This window comes from Oncorhynchus mykiss, chromosome 17 (genome assembly GCF_013265735.2).
Source record: "Oncorhynchus mykiss isolate Arlee chromosome 17, USDA_OmykA_1.1, whole genome shotgun sequence".
NCBI classification, from domain to species: domain Eukaryota; kingdom Metazoa; phylum Chordata; class Actinopteri; order Salmoniformes; family Salmonidae; genus Oncorhynchus; species Oncorhynchus mykiss.
In genome coordinates this window covers 86,477,386-86,495,855 of record NC_048581.1, presented here as the reverse complement: position 1 = coordinate 86,495,855, position 18,470 = coordinate 86,477,386, and the positions used below count along the sequence as shown (strand labels likewise).

The 18,470-nt window shown below is 36.0% G+C and overlaps 1 protein-coding gene across 1 annotated transcript in view; it reads right to left on the bottom strand.

The window, feature by feature from the left end:
* Positions 1–18,470, bottom strand: part of soat2 (sterol O-acyltransferase 2) — a 44,229-nt gene that overhangs the window by 15,499 nt on the left and 10,260 nt on the right. The window contains exons 2-10 of the mRNA XM_036950863.1: positions 13,771–13,967; positions 13,582–13,628; positions 13,124–13,317; positions 12,813–12,866; positions 12,019–12,126; positions 9,485–9,767; positions 7,581–7,656; positions 6,172–6,302; positions 4,822–4,951 (exon numbers count right to left, since the gene is read on the bottom strand). Coding sequence (XP_036806758.1) covers positions 4,822–4,951; positions 6,172–6,302; positions 7,581–7,656; positions 9,485–9,767; positions 12,019–12,126; positions 12,813–12,866; positions 13,124–13,317; positions 13,582–13,628; positions 13,771–13,906 — 1,159 coding nt within the window. The 5' untranslated portion in view covers positions 13,907–13,967. The remainder of the gene's footprint in view (positions 1–4,821; positions 4,952–6,171; positions 6,303–7,580; positions 7,657–9,484; positions 9,768–12,018; positions 12,127–12,812; positions 12,867–13,123; positions 13,318–13,581; positions 13,629–13,770; positions 13,968–18,470) is intronic.

Here is an 18,470-nt window from a genome sequence, read left to right as displayed (position 1 = left end):
CAAGTTATTACCTCGTACCCCTACACATAAACTCAGTGCTGGTACCCCATGTATATAGATAGTCAAGTTATTACCTCGTACCCCTACACATAAACTCAGTGCTGGTACCCCATTTATATAGTCAAGTTATTACCTCGTACCCCTACACATAAACTCAGTGCTGGTACCCCATGTATATAGTCAAGTTATTACCTCGTACCCCTACACATAAACTCAGTGCTGGTACCCCATGTATATAGTCAAGTTATTACCTCGTTCCCCTACACATAAACTCAGTGCTGGTACCCCATGTATATAGCCAAGTTATTACCTCGTACCCCTACACATAAACTCAGTGCTGGTACCCCATGTATATAGTCAAGTTATTACCTCGTACCCCTACACATAAACTCAGTGCTGGTACCCCATGTATATAGCCAAGTTATTACCTCGTACCCCTACACATAAACTCAGTACTGGTACCCCATGTATATAGATAGTCAAGTTATTACCTCGTACCCCTACACATAAACTCAGTGCTGGTACCCCATTTATATAGTCAAGTTATTACCTCGTACCCCTACACATAAACTCAGTGCTGGTACCCCATGTATATAGATAGTCAAGTTATTACCTCGTACCCCTACACATAAACTCAGTGCTGGTACCCCATGTATATAGCCAAGTTATTACCTCGTACCCCTACACATAAACTCAGTGCTGGTACCCCATGTATATAGTCAAGTTATTACCTCGTACCCCTACACATAAACTCAGTGCTGGTACCCCATGTATATAGTCAAGTTATTACCTCGTACCCCTACACATAAACTCAGTGCTGGTACCCCATGTATATAGCCAAGTTATTACCTCGTACCCCTACACATAAACTCAGTGCTGGTACCCCATGTATATAGTCAAGTTATTACCTCGTACCCCTACACATAAACTCAGTGCTGGTACCCCATGTATATAGATAGTCAAGTTATTACCTCGTACCCCTACACATAAACTCAGTGCTGGTACCCCATTTATATAGTCAAGTTATTACCTCGTACCCCTACACATAAACTCAGTGCTGGTACCCCATGTATATAGCCAAGTTATTACCTCGTACCCCTACACATAAACTCAGTGCTGGTACCCCATGTATATAGCCAAGTTATTACCTCGTACCCCTACACATAAACTCAGTGCTGGTACCCCATGTATATAGTCAAGTTATTACCTCGTACCCCTACACATAAACTCAGTGCTGGTACCCCATGTATATAGTCAAGTTATTACCTCGTACCCCTACACATAAACTCAGTGCTGGTACCCCATGTATATAGCCAAGTTATTACCTCGTACCCCTACACATAAACTCAGTGCTGGTACCCCATGTATATAGTCAAGTTATTACCTCGTACCCCTACACATAAACTCAGTGCTGGTACCCCATGTATATAGATAGTCAAGTTATTACCTCGTACCCCTACACATAAACTCAGTGCTGGTACCCCATTTATATAGTCAAGTTATTACCTCGTACCCCTACACATAAACTCAGTGCTGGTACCCCATGTATATAGTCAAGTTATTACCTCGTACCCCTACACATAAACTCAGTGCTGGTACCCCATGTATATAGTCAAGTTATTACCTCGTTCCCCTACACATAAACTCAGTGCTGGTACCCCATGTATATAGCCAAGTTATTACCTCGTACCCCTACACATAAACTCAGTGCTGGTACCCCATGTATATAGTCAAGTTATTACCTCGTACCCCTACACATAAACTCAGTGCTGGTACCCCATGTATATAGCCAAGTTATTACCTCGTACCCCTACACATAAACTCAGTACTGGTACCCCATGTATATAGATAGTCAAGTTATTACCTCGTACCCCTACACATAAACTCAGTGCTGGTACCCCATTTATATAGTCAAGTTATTACCTCGTACCCCTACACATAAACTCAGTGCTGGTACCCCATGTATATAGATAGTCAAGTTATGACCTCGTACCCCTACACATAAACTCAGTGCTGGTACCCCATGTATATAGCCAAGTTATTACCTCGTACCCCTACACATAAACTCAGTGCTGGTACCCCATGTATATAGTCAAGTTATTACCTCGTACCCCTACACATAAACTCAGTGCTGGTACCCCATGTATATAGTCAAGTTATTACCTCGTACCCCTACACATAAACTCAGTGCTGGTACCCCATGTATATAGCCAAGTTATTACCTCGTACCCCTACACATAAACTCAGTGCTGGTACCCCATGTATATAGTCAAGTTATTACCTCGTACCCCTACACATAAACTCAGTGCTGGTACCCCATGTATATAGATAGTCAAGTTATTACCTCGTACCCCTACACATAAACTCAGTGCTGGTACCCCATTTATATAGTCAAGTTATTACCTCGTACCCCTACACATAAACTCAGTGCTGGTACCCCATGTATATAGCCAAGTTATTACCTCGTACCCCTACACATAAACTCAGTGCTGGTACCCCATGTATATAGCCAAGTTATTACCTCGTACCCCTACACATAAACTCAGTGCTGGTACCCCATGTATATAGTCAAGTTATTACCTCGTACCCCTACACATAAACTCAGTCCTGGTACCCCATGTATATAGTCAAGTTATTACCTCGTACCCCTACACATAAACTCAGTGCTGGTACCCCATGTATATAGCCAAGTTATTACCTCGTACCCCTACACATAAACTCAGTGCTGGTACCCCATGTATATAGTCAAGTTATTACCTCGTACCCCTACACATAAACTCAGTGCTGGTACCCCATGTATATAGATAGTCAAGTTATTACCTCGTACCCCTACACATAAACTCAGTGCTGGTACCCCATTTATATAGTCAAGTTATTACCTCGTACCCCTACACATAAACTCAGTGCTGGTACCCCATGTATATAGTCAAGTTATTACCTCGTACCCCTACACATAAACTCAGTGCTGGTACCCCATGTATATAGTCAAGTTATTACCTCGTTCCCCTACACATAAACTCAGTGCTGGTACCCCATGTATATAGCCAAGTTATTACCTCGTACCCCTACACATAAACTCAGTGCTGGTACCCCATGTATATAGTCAAGTTATTACCTCGTACCCCTACACATAAACTCAGTGCTGGTACCCCATGTATATAGCCAAGTTATTACCTCGTACCCCTACACATAAACTCAGTACTGGTACCCCATGTATATAGATAGTCAAGTTATTACCTCGTACCCCTACACATAAACTCAGTGCTGGTACCCCATTTATATAGTCAAGTTATTACCTCGTACCCCTACACATAAACTCAGTGCTGGTACCCCATGTATATAGCCAAGTTATTACCTCGTACCCCTACACATAAACTCAGTGCTGGTACCCCATGTATATAGATAGTCAAGTTATTACCTCGTACCCCTACACATAAACTCAGTGCTGGTACCCCATTTATATAGTCAAGTTATTACCTCGTACCCCTACACATAAACTCAGTGCTGGTACCCCATGTATATAGTCAAGTTATTACCTCGTACCCCTACACATAAACTCAGTGCTGGTACCCCATGTATATAGTCAAGTTATTACCTCGTTCCCCTACACATAAACTCAGTGCTGGTACCCCATGTATATAGCCAAGTTATTACCTCGTACCCCTACACATAAACTCAGTGCTGGTACCCCATGTATATAGTCAAGTTATTACCTCGTACCCCTACACATAAACTCAGTGCTGGTACCCCATGTATATAGCCAAGTTATTACCTCGTACCCCTACACATAAACTCAGTACTGGTACCCCATGTATATAGCCAAGTTATTACCTCGTACCCCTACACATAAACTCAGTGCTGGTACCCCATGTATATAGCCAAGTTATTACCTCGTACCCCTACACATAAACTCAGTACTGGTACCCCATGTATATAGCCAAGTTATTACCTCGTACCCCTACACATAAACTCAGTGCTGGTACCCCATGTATATAGTCAAGTTATTACCTCGTACCCCTACACATAAACTCAGTGCTGGTACCCCATGTATATAGCCAAGTTATTACCTCGTACCCCTACACATAAACTCAGTACTGGTACCCCATGTATATAGCCATATACACATTGCGTATTTATTATCACTTTATTATTAAATAATATTACTTTATTATTACGTGTTTAAATGTCTATTATTTCTCTGTTTTCTTTCTCTCTCCATGGTTTGTAAGGGCCCGTACATATTTCACTGTTAGTCTAGACCTGTTGTTCACGAAGCAATGTGACAAATACATTTAGATTTGACCTTCATCCTCTAACCTAACAAACTAGAACTTTGTCAGTAAGCCTTCGGTCCTAGTGCATTCTGGGTCCTACCCCATGATAGGTTCACATTGGATAAGGTTGGTCTTTCTTTCCTCCTTAAATAAAGTGCAAACACCATCAGGGCACCACAGTTCACTCTGGGGCTCCCGAGTGGCTCAGCGGTCTGAGGCACTGCATCTCAGTGCTTGAGGCGTCACTACAGACACCCTGGTTTGAATCCAGGCTGTATCACAACTGGCTGTGATTGGGAGTCCCATAGGGTGACGCAAAATTGGCCGAGCGTCGTCCGGGGTTTGGCCGGGGTAGGCCGTCATTGAAAATAAGAATTTGTTTTTAACTGACTTGCCTACTAGTTAAATAAAGGTATATATATATAAAAAAATCTTACAAATTCACCACTCCCAATTAGAATATAGGCTACATTCTTCTACTGATGTGGCTTTATATATATTTATATATATTTATATATATTTATGTATACACTGTCTGACGAATTACCTGGAAGTGTAGCATGGAACAAGGCCAGGACCAGGGTTCTGGTGCTGAAAGGCTTGTTGCTGTCATTCATGAAGACAGGTATGCACAGTCTCACCAGGATAAAGTAACCATAGAAAAGACATCCCAGAATCTGAGTGAAGGACAGGAAGGAAACTGGTTGAGGATAAATGGAAAAGTCACCCGTGGCAAGACTGGTCCCAGATCTGTTTGTATTGTATAGCAGTAGACTGACTAGCCTGGTCCCAGATCTGTTTGTATTGTATAGCAGTAGACTGACTAGCCTGGTCCCAGATCTGTTTGTATTGTATAACAGTAGACTGACTAGCCTGGTCCCAGATCTGTTTGTATTGTAGCAGTAGACTGACTAGCCTGGTCCCAGATCTGTTTGTATTGTATAGCAGTAGACTGACTAGCCTGGTCCCAGATCTGTTTGTATTGTATAACAGTAGACTGACTAGCCTGGTCCCAGATCTGTTTGTATTGTAGCAGTAGACTGACTAGCCTGGTCCCAGATCTGTTTGTATTGTATAGCAGTAGACTGACTAGCCTGGTCCCAGATCTGTTTGTATTGTATAGCAGTAGACTGACTAGCCTGGTCCCAGATCTGTTTGTATTGTATAGCAGTAGACTGACTAGCCTGGTCCCAGATCTGTTTGTATTGTATAGCAGTAGACTGACTAGACTGGTCCCAGATCTGTTTGTATTGTATAACAGTAGACTGACTAGCCTGGTCCCAGATCTGTTTGTATTGTATAGCAGTAGACTGATTAGCCTGGTCCCAGATCTGTTTGTATTGTATAGCAGTAGACTGATTAGCCTGGTCCCAGATCTGTTTGTATTGTAGCAGTAGACTGACTAGCCTGGTCCCAGATATGTTTGTATTGTAGCAGTAGACTGACTAGCCTGGTCCCAGATCTGTTTGTACGGTCTAACCATGGCCGAGGAATCTGTCCAGAGTTCAGAATTATAAAAGCAAAAGATACTACACGGTATATACAATAATATAGACTGATAAGATTAGAGATTACAGTTAAATTATAGTATAGATTGGAGACCTGAACTATACTGGTATGTCAATGACCTGCTACTGGAACAATACTGAGCCACAGACTGCATTCAACAAACACCTCTACCAACAGAGGGCGAATAAGGGTAGTCTCTCCCTTACTATATAAAGCAAATTGAGCTCTGGAAAAAACACTTTACAGTATGAAATCAAATCATTTATTTATTATTAGGGTGATTACGTTCACTGGTTATTTTAAAATAGACTAAAACATGAACTGTATATCTACAGCAGACAATACAGGACAATCTATCATTAAGATTAACAATAGGAAAATAACTCACCTTAGCAAACGTTACGCCAACATAGCTCCATCTAATGTGTGGGTTTCTGGGGTAAGACTCTCTGTAGATGAGGGTGGGAGCAAAGAGGAAATAGAGGTAACTCGAGAACGTTGGGAACCTGGGACCCTCTCCTGAGAAACACAATGATGTCATTAGTCAGGCAGTATTGTCTGTTGAGGTGATGTCATGACAATACAGGGCCTATCTTGGTCAGGCCACATGGTCAGGAAAAAATCCTGGCCCTAAGATTCTACTGTATATGTCACCTCTATAAACACTTTAGACAAGGTTCTATATGTCACCTCTATAAACACTTTAGACAAGGTTCTATATGTCACCTCTATAAACACTTTAGACAAGGTTCTGAGGTTCTATATGTCATCTCTATAAACACTTTAGACAAGGTTCTGAGGTTCTATATGTCAGCTCTATAAACACTTTAGACAAGGTTCTGAGGTTCTATATGTCAGCTCTATAAACACTTTAGACAAGGTTCTGAGGTTCTATATGTCAGCTCTATAAACACGTTAGACAAGGTTCTGATGTTCTATATGTCACCTCTATAAACACGTTAGACAAGGTTCTGATGTTCTATATGTCAGCTCTATAAACACGTTAGACAAGGTTCTGATGTTCTATATGTCAGCTCTATAAACACGTTAGACAAGGTTCTATATGTCAGCTCTATAAACACTTTAGACAAGGTTCTGATGTTCTATATGTCACCTCTATAAACACGTTAGACAAGGTTCTGATGTTCTATATGTCAGGTCTATAAACTCTTTAGACAAGGTTCTGAGGTTCTATATGTCAGCTCTATAAACACTTTAGACAAGGTTCTGAGGTTCTATTTGTCAGCTCTATAAACACTTTAGACAAGGTTCTGAGGTTCTATATGTCAGCTCTATAAACACTTTAGACAAGGTTCTGAGGTTCTATATGTCAGCTCTATAAACACGTTAGACAAGGTTCTGAGGTTCTATATGTCAGCTCTATAAACACTTTAGACAAGGTTCTGAGGTTCTATATGTCACCTCTATAAACACTTTAGACAAGGTTCTATATGTCACCTCTATAAACACCTTGGACAAGGTTCTGAGGTTTTTTATGTCACCTCTATAAACACTTTAGACAAGGTTCTATATGTCACCTCTATAAACACCTTGGACAAGGTTCTGAGGTTCTATATGTCAGCTCTATAAACACGTTAGACAAGGTTCTGAGGTTCTATATGTCACCTCTATAATAGACAAGGTTCTGAGGTTCTGACACTGTATTGACAATATGACTCATCATGGTCAGTTGAATGCACTGAATGACTCCAATATAAATGCAATCGTCATTGGGTGGTAGTTTCTGTGTCATTGCATTCACTATTTTATATTACATTACATTATCCTTGTCGTTACCTTCCTTTGTCTTGTGTTTAAGGATGACTGGGACATTCTCTCGGATGAAAGAGTAGCTTTTCATCAGGAAACGGATCTGAACAGCAGACAACATGCAAACGTTATACCAGGCAAATGGAGCCAGCTAAGGCAATAAAACAAATCAATCATGAACAATGAATGACTGCAACTTGTTACATTGACATCCACACCTTAGATGAATCCAGGGATTGGAATAGAATTGTCCTTGTGAGAGTTATTGCCAGACCTGGGTTCAAATAGTTTTTGAAATCTTTCAAATACTTTTAGCCTTTGTCGTGGAAATTTCCTCTATTTACCAAATCATGGGAGCAAACCACACACACAAGTCAGAGTTAGTTATCAAAGTCCATCTTTAATTATATGAGCTCTATCACAACCCTGTGACTCTCAGATCGATTCAGTGTCTAACCATGAATTCTCTGAGAGCCCCCTTACAATGCAACTGAGTTCCTTTAATAGCAAAGACACACATAGTCAGACAGCATAGACATAACTCATCGTTCAGCTTTGTCTCCTTTCCTAAACCCGTGAAACCATAAACCAAATCCTCCATATCAACAGGCATATATCAAATTGTCATTTATATACAACCCACTCTAAATACAAACTCCTGGACAAACTCACGGAGAGGAGGGTGAGGCTATAGTTTAAGATAGAAACAACACTGCAACCCTTCTTTCCCCACTAGAAAAGGTAGGGAGTAAAAGATGTTTACACATGATGACACTTTGACCTCTCCCCTCTCAGCGGCCCAGGCAACTTAGTTTTGACATAGAACAGATAACTGCAACCTCACCACAGAATTACACAAAAATACCATTCTGATGAGAATTAACTTACACCCATTTGATAAATATAAAACATCTTACATATGTTACCAACAAATTCTGATTATCCCACGACACCTTTTCTTTAGCCTGCCTGGAGAGCCAGATGGACAGGGCTGATCTTTTGTCACTATTCTAATCTCAATCAAGTTCAGCTAAATTATTTGAAATGATTTCAAATAGTGTTTGAACCCAGGTTTGGTTACTGCATCCAAAGTCTCATATGTTCTCCTGCCAATTCTAAAAAGTACTCAATAAAAAAAGATAACAAATGACCAAGCTAGTCATCCAGCTGATTTATTAAATCAACCTTTCTTTATTGACAATATCAGTGTGAAGATAAGAGGAGCAGGGCAGAGATAGGATGAGTCCAACCCAGTTAAATACAAACACTGCCACAACAAGCAGAGATGGGACACTGTCCAATCAGGATGAATATAAACACTGCCACAACAAGCAGAGATGGGACACTGTCCAATCAGGATGAATATAAACACTGTCACAACAAGAAGAGATGGGACACTGTCCAATCAGGATGAATATAAACACTGTCACAACAAGCAGAGATGGGACACTGTCCAATCAGGATGAATATAAACACTGCCACAACAAGCAGAGATGGGACACTGTCCAATCAGGATGAATATAAACACTGCCACAACAAGCAGAGATGGGACACTGTCCAATCAGGATGAATATAAACACTGTCACAACAAGCAGAGATGGGACACTGTCCAATCAGGATGAATATAAACACTGTCACAACAATCAGAGATGGGACACTGTCCAATCAGGATCAGTTCTCTACTTTTACTCGTATAATATGAGATGCTGTTGATGCTCATGTCTATATTCATCACTGTCTTTACTTAATTACTCAACTTTCCACTATCAGACAGATCTCCACCACACACCACTATCAGACAGATCTCCACCACACACCACTATCAGACAGATCTCCACCACACACCACTGTAGGTACACACATCCATCCATACGTCTTCTAGTAATTCCAAATTTCATGGTGTTGACTTTACTATACAATGTTGTCCATACCTGTTCCAATATGATGATGAATCGTGAGGCTGGAGGCAGCTGGTAGTGAAAGACCACGTATATAGGGAGAACCCCCAGTACAGCGGCCTGCAAGGCGGAGAGCACCAGCCCAGCACCCACCGACAGTACCCCCTGTACCGGGCTGCGATGGTAGAGAGTCCCCCAGAGAGCCAGGGCATAGTAGGGCACGGCCAACGTGTAGCTGAACATCAACAGCCAGGCCAAACCTACTATATGTAGCTTCCCAAAGGCATAGGACAACAGGTCAAACTCCAGCACCAGTCTGGGGATAGAATTGAATAGAATATATTGAATTGTAACAGAATGGACTCTTCAAAAACCTTAGTAAAGTCCGAAGCTTATTGTATGCTTCCCAGTCTAAACCTGTGTCTGTGATTGGTCAACAGTACTACTCCTAGTAGGAGTTGGAACATTAAGTGTTTGTTGTCATTCCACAAGAGATGCTAAGTTTTTTATGTTTAAAAAAAAAAACTTGAGATATACTACACCAAACATCTTAGTTAGATATAAAATTGCCAGATTAAGACCTCCTCGGTGAAAAGACGTAAACAACTATTGACAGATTTCTTGATTTATCTTAGATTATCAATTCAGACTATTTTGAGGAAGTGTTTCTGGCTACTATGTCGCTACAGTGGCTCAAGAGGGACAAACATCAGTAATATTGCTGTGTTTCAGAGCAAAGGTCTTTAGGGAGTATGCGATCACAGACGGTCGCTTCGACCTAGACGAGTTCTTCTAGGAGCAAACCTAACCTGTGTGTGCGGACGCCTTTACCATTCTTGAAAAGTAACGCTAAAAGTGTGAGCGATGTGTCAGAGTTTCCTTGGGTTATAAAGAGCAGAAACTTCCTGAAGGTAGAATGGAACCGTCATGGCAGGCAGGTGGTGAGGTGGCATGAAGGGAGACAGAGGAAGATAGAAGGATGAAGGGAGGCAGAAGATGAGAGGAGGAGGAGGAGAATGAAGGGAGACAGAGGATGATAGAAGGATGAAGGGAGGCAGAGGAAGATAGAAGGATGGATGAAGGGAGACAGAGGAAGAGAGGAGGAGGAGAATGAAGGGAGACAGAGAAATAGGGCAGGAGGATGGATGAAGGGAGACAGAGGAAGATAGAAGGATGGATGAAGGGAGAGAGGAAGAGAGGAGGATGAAGGGAGACAGAAGATGAGAGGAGGAGGAGGAGAATGAAGGGAGACAGAGGAAGATAGAAGGATGAAGGGAGACAGAGGAGGAGAGGAGGAGGAGAATGAAAGGAGACAGAGAAATAGGGCAGGAGGATGGATGAAGGGAGACAGAGGAAGATAGAAGGATGAAGAGAGACAGAGGAAGAGAGGTGGTGGATGAGAATGAAGGGAGACAGAGGAAGATAGAAGGATGAAGGGAGACAGAAGATGAGAGGAGGAACAGGAGGAGAATGAAGGGAGACAGAGGAAGATAGAAGGATGAAGGGAGGCAGAGGAAGAGAGGAGGAGGAGGAGAATGAAGGGAGACAGAGGAAGATAGAAGGATGAAGGGAGACAGAAGATGAGAGGAGGAGAAGAATGAAGGGAGACAGAGGAAGAGAGGAGGATGAAGGGAGGCAGAGGAAGAGAGGAGGAGGAGGAGAATGAAGGGAGACAGAGAAATAGGGCAGGAGGATGGATGAAGGGAGACAGAATCATCCCAAATACCCTAGACCAACTCCAATTTGCAAACAGCCCCAACAGATCCACAATCGCAATCGCACTCCAAACTGCCCTTTCCCACCTAGACAAAAGAAACACCTATGTGAGAAAGCAGGTCATTGACTACAGCTCAGCGTTCAACACCATAGTGCTGGGGCATGCTCATCACTATGCTAAGGACCCTGGGACTAAACACCTCCCTCTGCAACTGGATCCTGGACTTCCTGATGGGCCACCCCCAGGTGGTAAGGGTAGGCAACAACACGTCTGCCATTATGATTTTCAACACTGGGGCACCTCAGGGTTGCGTGTTTAGTCCCCTCCTATACTCTCTGTTCACCCACGACTGCGTGGCCAAACACAACTCCAACAGCTGCACATTGACTCGGTACCGGTATCCCCTGTATATAGCCTCGTTATTGTTATTTTATTGTGTTACTTTTTATTATTTTTGATTTTAGGTTCTTTGGTAAATATTTTCTTAACTTTTTCTTGAACTGCATTGTTGGTTAAAGGGCTCTTAAGTATACACTTCACTGTAAGTGTATTTGTTGTATTTGGCGCATGTGATAAATACAGTTAGATTTGATTTGATTTGATATTTGAAACTTACTCCTTAGCCTGATGTGTCCCCGATTGCATCAACGAATAGCTAGGTTTTTGCGTGACGCGACTGGTAAGACGCTTCGGGAGTGCGTTCACGTGTGCTAGCAAGGCAGCGGTCCTGTGTTTGAGCCTCGCTGTGAGCCGAATCAGGAGAAAGCGCAACTCGCTAAGCAAGCAGCGTGACGTCATTTCCGTACGCACGCACGCACCCACACACCCACACACACACACACACACACACCTGCCCTGGTCGATGTAGTCCACAGCCAGTGTACTGATGATGAAGAGGAAGAGCACTGAGATGAACATGTGGTAGATGGTCCGAATGTGGTTGATCTCAAACAGATCACTGTGGAGGAACACACAGGATTCATCTAACTATCATATACAGTATTACATTATTCTGACGGGATTCATCTCACTATCATATACAGTGTTACATTATTCTGACGGGATTCATCTCAAACACAGGACACTAGACATGAAATGAATGTTTTGCCCAGTAGAGACAATGTACTGTCCATACGACACAATTGATTGATACAATGGTGTTACATGATAGCACAATATTGTGCCATGTGGACAGTACATTCTCTCTAGTGGAAAGTGTACAAAACATTAAGTTCATGTCTAGTGTCCTGTGTTTGTTTGTTTGTTTGTTTGTTTGTTTGAGATGAATCCCATCATATAATGCTGTTGCATCATAGATAAGCTTGCCTGGAGTACACACTCTAGGTAAACTTAAACTAGAGGTACAATAAACTAATTCACAATGACAAGGTCAAGAGGATTCACATGTAAATACATGATGTACCTACATTAAAATATATCTAATGGATCAGGTTCAGTTTAAGGCCACTAATAACAGAATAAAATGAACTAACTCTAGAATGGAGCGTCTGTTAAATAAAATGAACTAACTCTAGAATGGAGCGTCTGTTTAAATAAAATGAACTAACTCTAGAATGGAGCGTCTGTATAAATGAAATGAACTAACTCTAGAATGGAGCGTCTGTTTAAATAAAATGAACTAACTCTAGAATGGAGCGTCTGTCCATAAATACTTTTCCATCCTTTTCCGTGTGGGTTCTGAAATGAATAAAGAAGATGAAATCAACATGAGAAGATCAACCTCTACAGTCACTTTCATACAAACATCTACAGGGACCTTCATGGACATAGCAGGGAGTTGACCAGGAGAAACTGGGCCCAACATCACACATAGATCCTAAACTGTGTGTTGTCATCCATACAGTATGGTATAGTACAGTATAGTACAGTATAGTACAGTGTAATGTAGTCTAGTGTAGTACAGTACAGTACAGCATTATCAAAACTGTCCTAACCTGTGTGAGTTTTCGTTGTTGTTAGTGGTGGTGACTGTCCCGTCTCTGGTGACATGGTTGTTGTTGACATGGTTGACGTGGTTGTTGCCATGGTTCTCATTCTGCGTAAATGTCTGGACAGATTCAGTCAGGGCCTTGTCTAGCAGGTCGCTAAGATGCCCCTGAATCTGGTCCAGCACCTTACTCTTTACTCGCTGCACAGGACACACACACACACACACACACACACACACACACACACACACACACGCACACACACACACACACACACACACACACACACACACACACACACACACACACACACACACACACACACACACACACACACACACACACACACACACACACACACACAGCATAGGTTGAAAGAGTGGCAGGTTGGCACATATAAACAGAGTCCTTTACTTTGCTTGATAAGTGGCATCTAGGTACAATAGAGACATCAGTGTACCGACCTCCACATGCCTCTTCCACTGTATCAGATCCTCAGCGTGCTTCTCCACTGCACACAGAAATGAACAGTTGTGGTAGCTAGCCTACTGTAATATCTATTACATACAGGATGTGACCAATCTGTGATGATGACGATGATGATGATGATATGGAGGATAGTGTGTTGCCTCTGTTGTTGACTAACTGCTCACCATGGTTAGTGACCTCTCCACTGGAGATAGAGCTGTCGGTCTCCACAGCGTTGGGGTTGTTAATGTTTCGGTGCACCAATCTGGTGGCCGTCTCTGTGGCCGTGGTGTCTCCAAGTCTGTTGCTGTCTGTTGCCATGGCACCTCCGGGTCAAGACGCAGGGATGGGTTCTGTATAGGTATTGCCCTGCTGGAGGAACCTGAAGGAGAAACCGATTAGAATCGAACACTTGTCTGGATGAAAACCTGCACCTGTTACAGACCCAACCCATTGACTATAATATCCTATAGCTTTTGAAGTGTATTACACAAATATAGACACACTTGTATTTGTAGCCCCCGAATCTTGTGAAAATAAAAAGTGAAAAACCCTTATCTAAAGCATAAATAACCAGAAAGAGAAGATGGCTGTCTTATAAAGATATAGGGAAACGTCCTTTGGGATCCTATATCTAGCAGTTCTGTACTGTAGTAATCAACATTTTAAAATGAATAGATTTTGTAGACAGTTTAATTATTTCGACCTCCCCCACTGTTCGTTGTAAGGGGAAGTGTCAACTCTAATATAGCCTTTTACCTATAAAGGTATCTTAGCAACTGGATTAATTTAGCTGTTGTAATGCTATTCTACACATTTTTCCATTGAGCTGCACATTTTTGTAGGGGGTGGGGTGGGGTGGGGGGCCTTATTTGGCATGGAGAGGAGAGACAATTTTGTAGTTTTAAAGCTAATGTGCTCTGAACGGCAATTTATTTTTTCTTTTGCAATTTTTTTTAGCGGTCCAGCTTTTCTTTGACAGTTATTTCTCAAAGATGGTATTATTAAACATATACAGTATATATATAGTTCAATACTATTAAAACATATACAGTATATATATATATATAGTTCAATACTATTAAAACATATACAGTATATATATATATATAGTTCAATACTATTAAAACATATACAGTATATATATATATATAGTTCAATACTATTAAAACATATACAGTATATATATATATATATATAGTTCAATACTATTAAAACATATACAGTATATATATATAGTTCAATACTATTAAAACATATACAGTATATATATATAGTTCAATACTATTAAAACATATACAGTATATATATATAGTTCAATACTATTAAAACATATACAGTATATATATATATATAGTTCAATACTATTAAAACATATACAGTATATATATATAGTTCAATACTATTAAAACATATACAGTATATATATATATATAGTTCAATACTATTAAAACATATACAGTATATATATATATATATATAGTTCAATACTATTAAAACATATACAGTATATATATATATATATATAGTTCAATACTATTAAAACATATACAGTATATATATAGTTCAATACTATTAAAACATATACAGTATATATATATATATATATATAGTTCAATACTATTAAAACATATACAGTATATATATATATATATATATAGTTCAATACTATTAAAACATATACAGTATATATATATATATATATAGTTCAATACTATTAAAACATATACAGTATATATATATATATATATATAGTTCAATACTATTAAAACATATACAGTATATATATATATATATAGTTCAATACTATTAAAACATATACAGTATATATATATATATATATATAGTTCAATACTATTAAAACATATACAGTATATATATAGTTCAATACTATTAAAACATATACAGTATATATATATATATATATAGTTCAATACTATTAAAACATATACAGTATATATATATATATATATATAGTTCAATACTATTAAAACATATACAGTATATATATAGTTCAATACTATTAAAACATATACAGTATATATATATATATATATATAGTTCAATACTATTAAAACATATACAGTATATATATATATATATATATAGTTCAATACTATTAAAACATATACAGTATATATATATATATATATATAGTTCAATACTATTAAAACATATACAGTATATATATAGTTCAATACTATTAAAACATATACAGTATATATATATATATATATATAGTTCAATACTATTAAAACATATACAGTATATATATATATATATATATAGTTCAATACTATTAAAACATATACAGTATATATATATATATATAGTTCAATACTATTAAAACATATACAGTATATATATAGTTCAATACTATTAAAACATATACAGTATATATATATATATATATATAGTTCAATACTATTAAAACATATACAGTATATATATATATATATAGTTCAATACTATTAAAACATATACAGTATATATATATATATATATATAGTTCAATACTATTAAAACATATACAGTATATATATATATATATAGTTCAATACTATTAAAACATATACAGTATATATATATATATATAGTTCAATACTATTAAAACATATACAGTATATATATATATATATAGTTCAATACTATTAAAACATATACAGTATATATATAGTTCAATACTATTAAAACATATACAGTATATATATATATATATAGTTCAATACTATTAAAACATATACAGTATATATATATATATATAGTTCAATACTATTAAAACATATACAGTATATATATATATATAGTTCAATACTATTAAAACATATACAGTATATATATATATATAGTTCAATACTATTAAAACATATACAGTATATATATATATATATATATAGTTCAATACTATTAAAACATATACAGTATATATATATATATATAGTTCAATACTATTAAAACATATACAGTATATATATATATATATATAGTTCAATACTATTAAAACATATACAGTATATATATAGTTCAATACTATTAAAACATATACAGTATATATATATATATATATAGTTCAATACTATTAAAACATATACAGTATATATATATATATATAGTTCAATACTATTAAAACATATACAGTATATATATATATATATATATATATAGTTCAATACTATTAAAACATATACAGTATATATATAGTTCAATACTATTAAAACATATACAGTATATATATATATATATATATAGTTCAATACTATTAAAACATATACAGTATATATATATATATATATATATAGTTCAATACTATTAAAACATATACAGTATATATATAGTTCAATACTATTAAAACATATACAGTATATATATATATATATATATAGTTCAATACTATTAAAACATATACAGTATATATATATATATATATATAGTTCAATACTATTAAAACATATACAGTATATATATATATATATATATATAGTTCAATACTATTAAAACATATACAGTATATATATAGTTCAATACTATTAAAACATATACAGTATATATATATATATATAGTTCAATACTATTAAAACATATACAGTATATATATATATATATATATATATAGTTCAATACTATTAAAACATATACAGTATATATATATATATATAGTTCAATACTATTAAAACATATACAGTATATATATAGTTCAATACTATTAAAACATATACAGTATATATATATATATATATATAGTTCAATACTATTAAAACATATACAGTATATATATATATATATAGTTCAATACTATTAAAACATATACAGTATATATATATATATATATATATAGTTCAATACTATTAAAACATATACAGTATATATATATATATATAGTTCAATACTATTAAAACATATACAGTATATATATATATATATAGTTCAATACTATTAAAACATATACAGTATATATATATATATATAGTTCAATACTATTAAAACATATACAGTATATATATAGTTCAATACTATTAAAACATATACAGTATATATATATATATATAGTTCAATACTATTAAAACATATACAGTATATATATATATATAGTTCAATACTATTAAAACATATACAGTATATATATATATATAGTTCAATACTATTAAAACATATACAGTATATATATATATATAGTTCAATACTATTAAAACATATACAGTATATATATATATATATATATAGTTCAATACTATTAAAACATATACAGTATATATATATATATATATATAGTTCAATACTATTAAAACATATACAGTATATATATATATATATATAGTTCAATACTATTAAAACATATACAGTATATATATAGTTCAATACTATTAAAACATATACAGTATATATATATATATATATAGTTCAATACTATTAAAACATATACAGTATATATATATATATATAGTTCAATACTATTAAAACATATACAGTATATATATATATATATATAGTTCAATACTATTAAAACATATACAGTATATATATATATATATATATAGTTCAATACTATTAAAACATATACAGTATATATATATATATATATATATATAGTTCAATACTATTAAAACATATACAGTATATATATATATATATATATAGTTCAATACTATTAAAACATATACAGTATATATATATATATATATATAGTTCAATACTATTAAAACATATACAGTATATATATATATATATAGTTCAATACTATTAAAACATATACAGTATATATATATATATATATATATATATAGTTCAATACTATTAAAACATATACAGTATATATATATATATATATATAGTTCAATACTATTAAAACATATACAGTATATATATATATATATATATATAGTTCAAT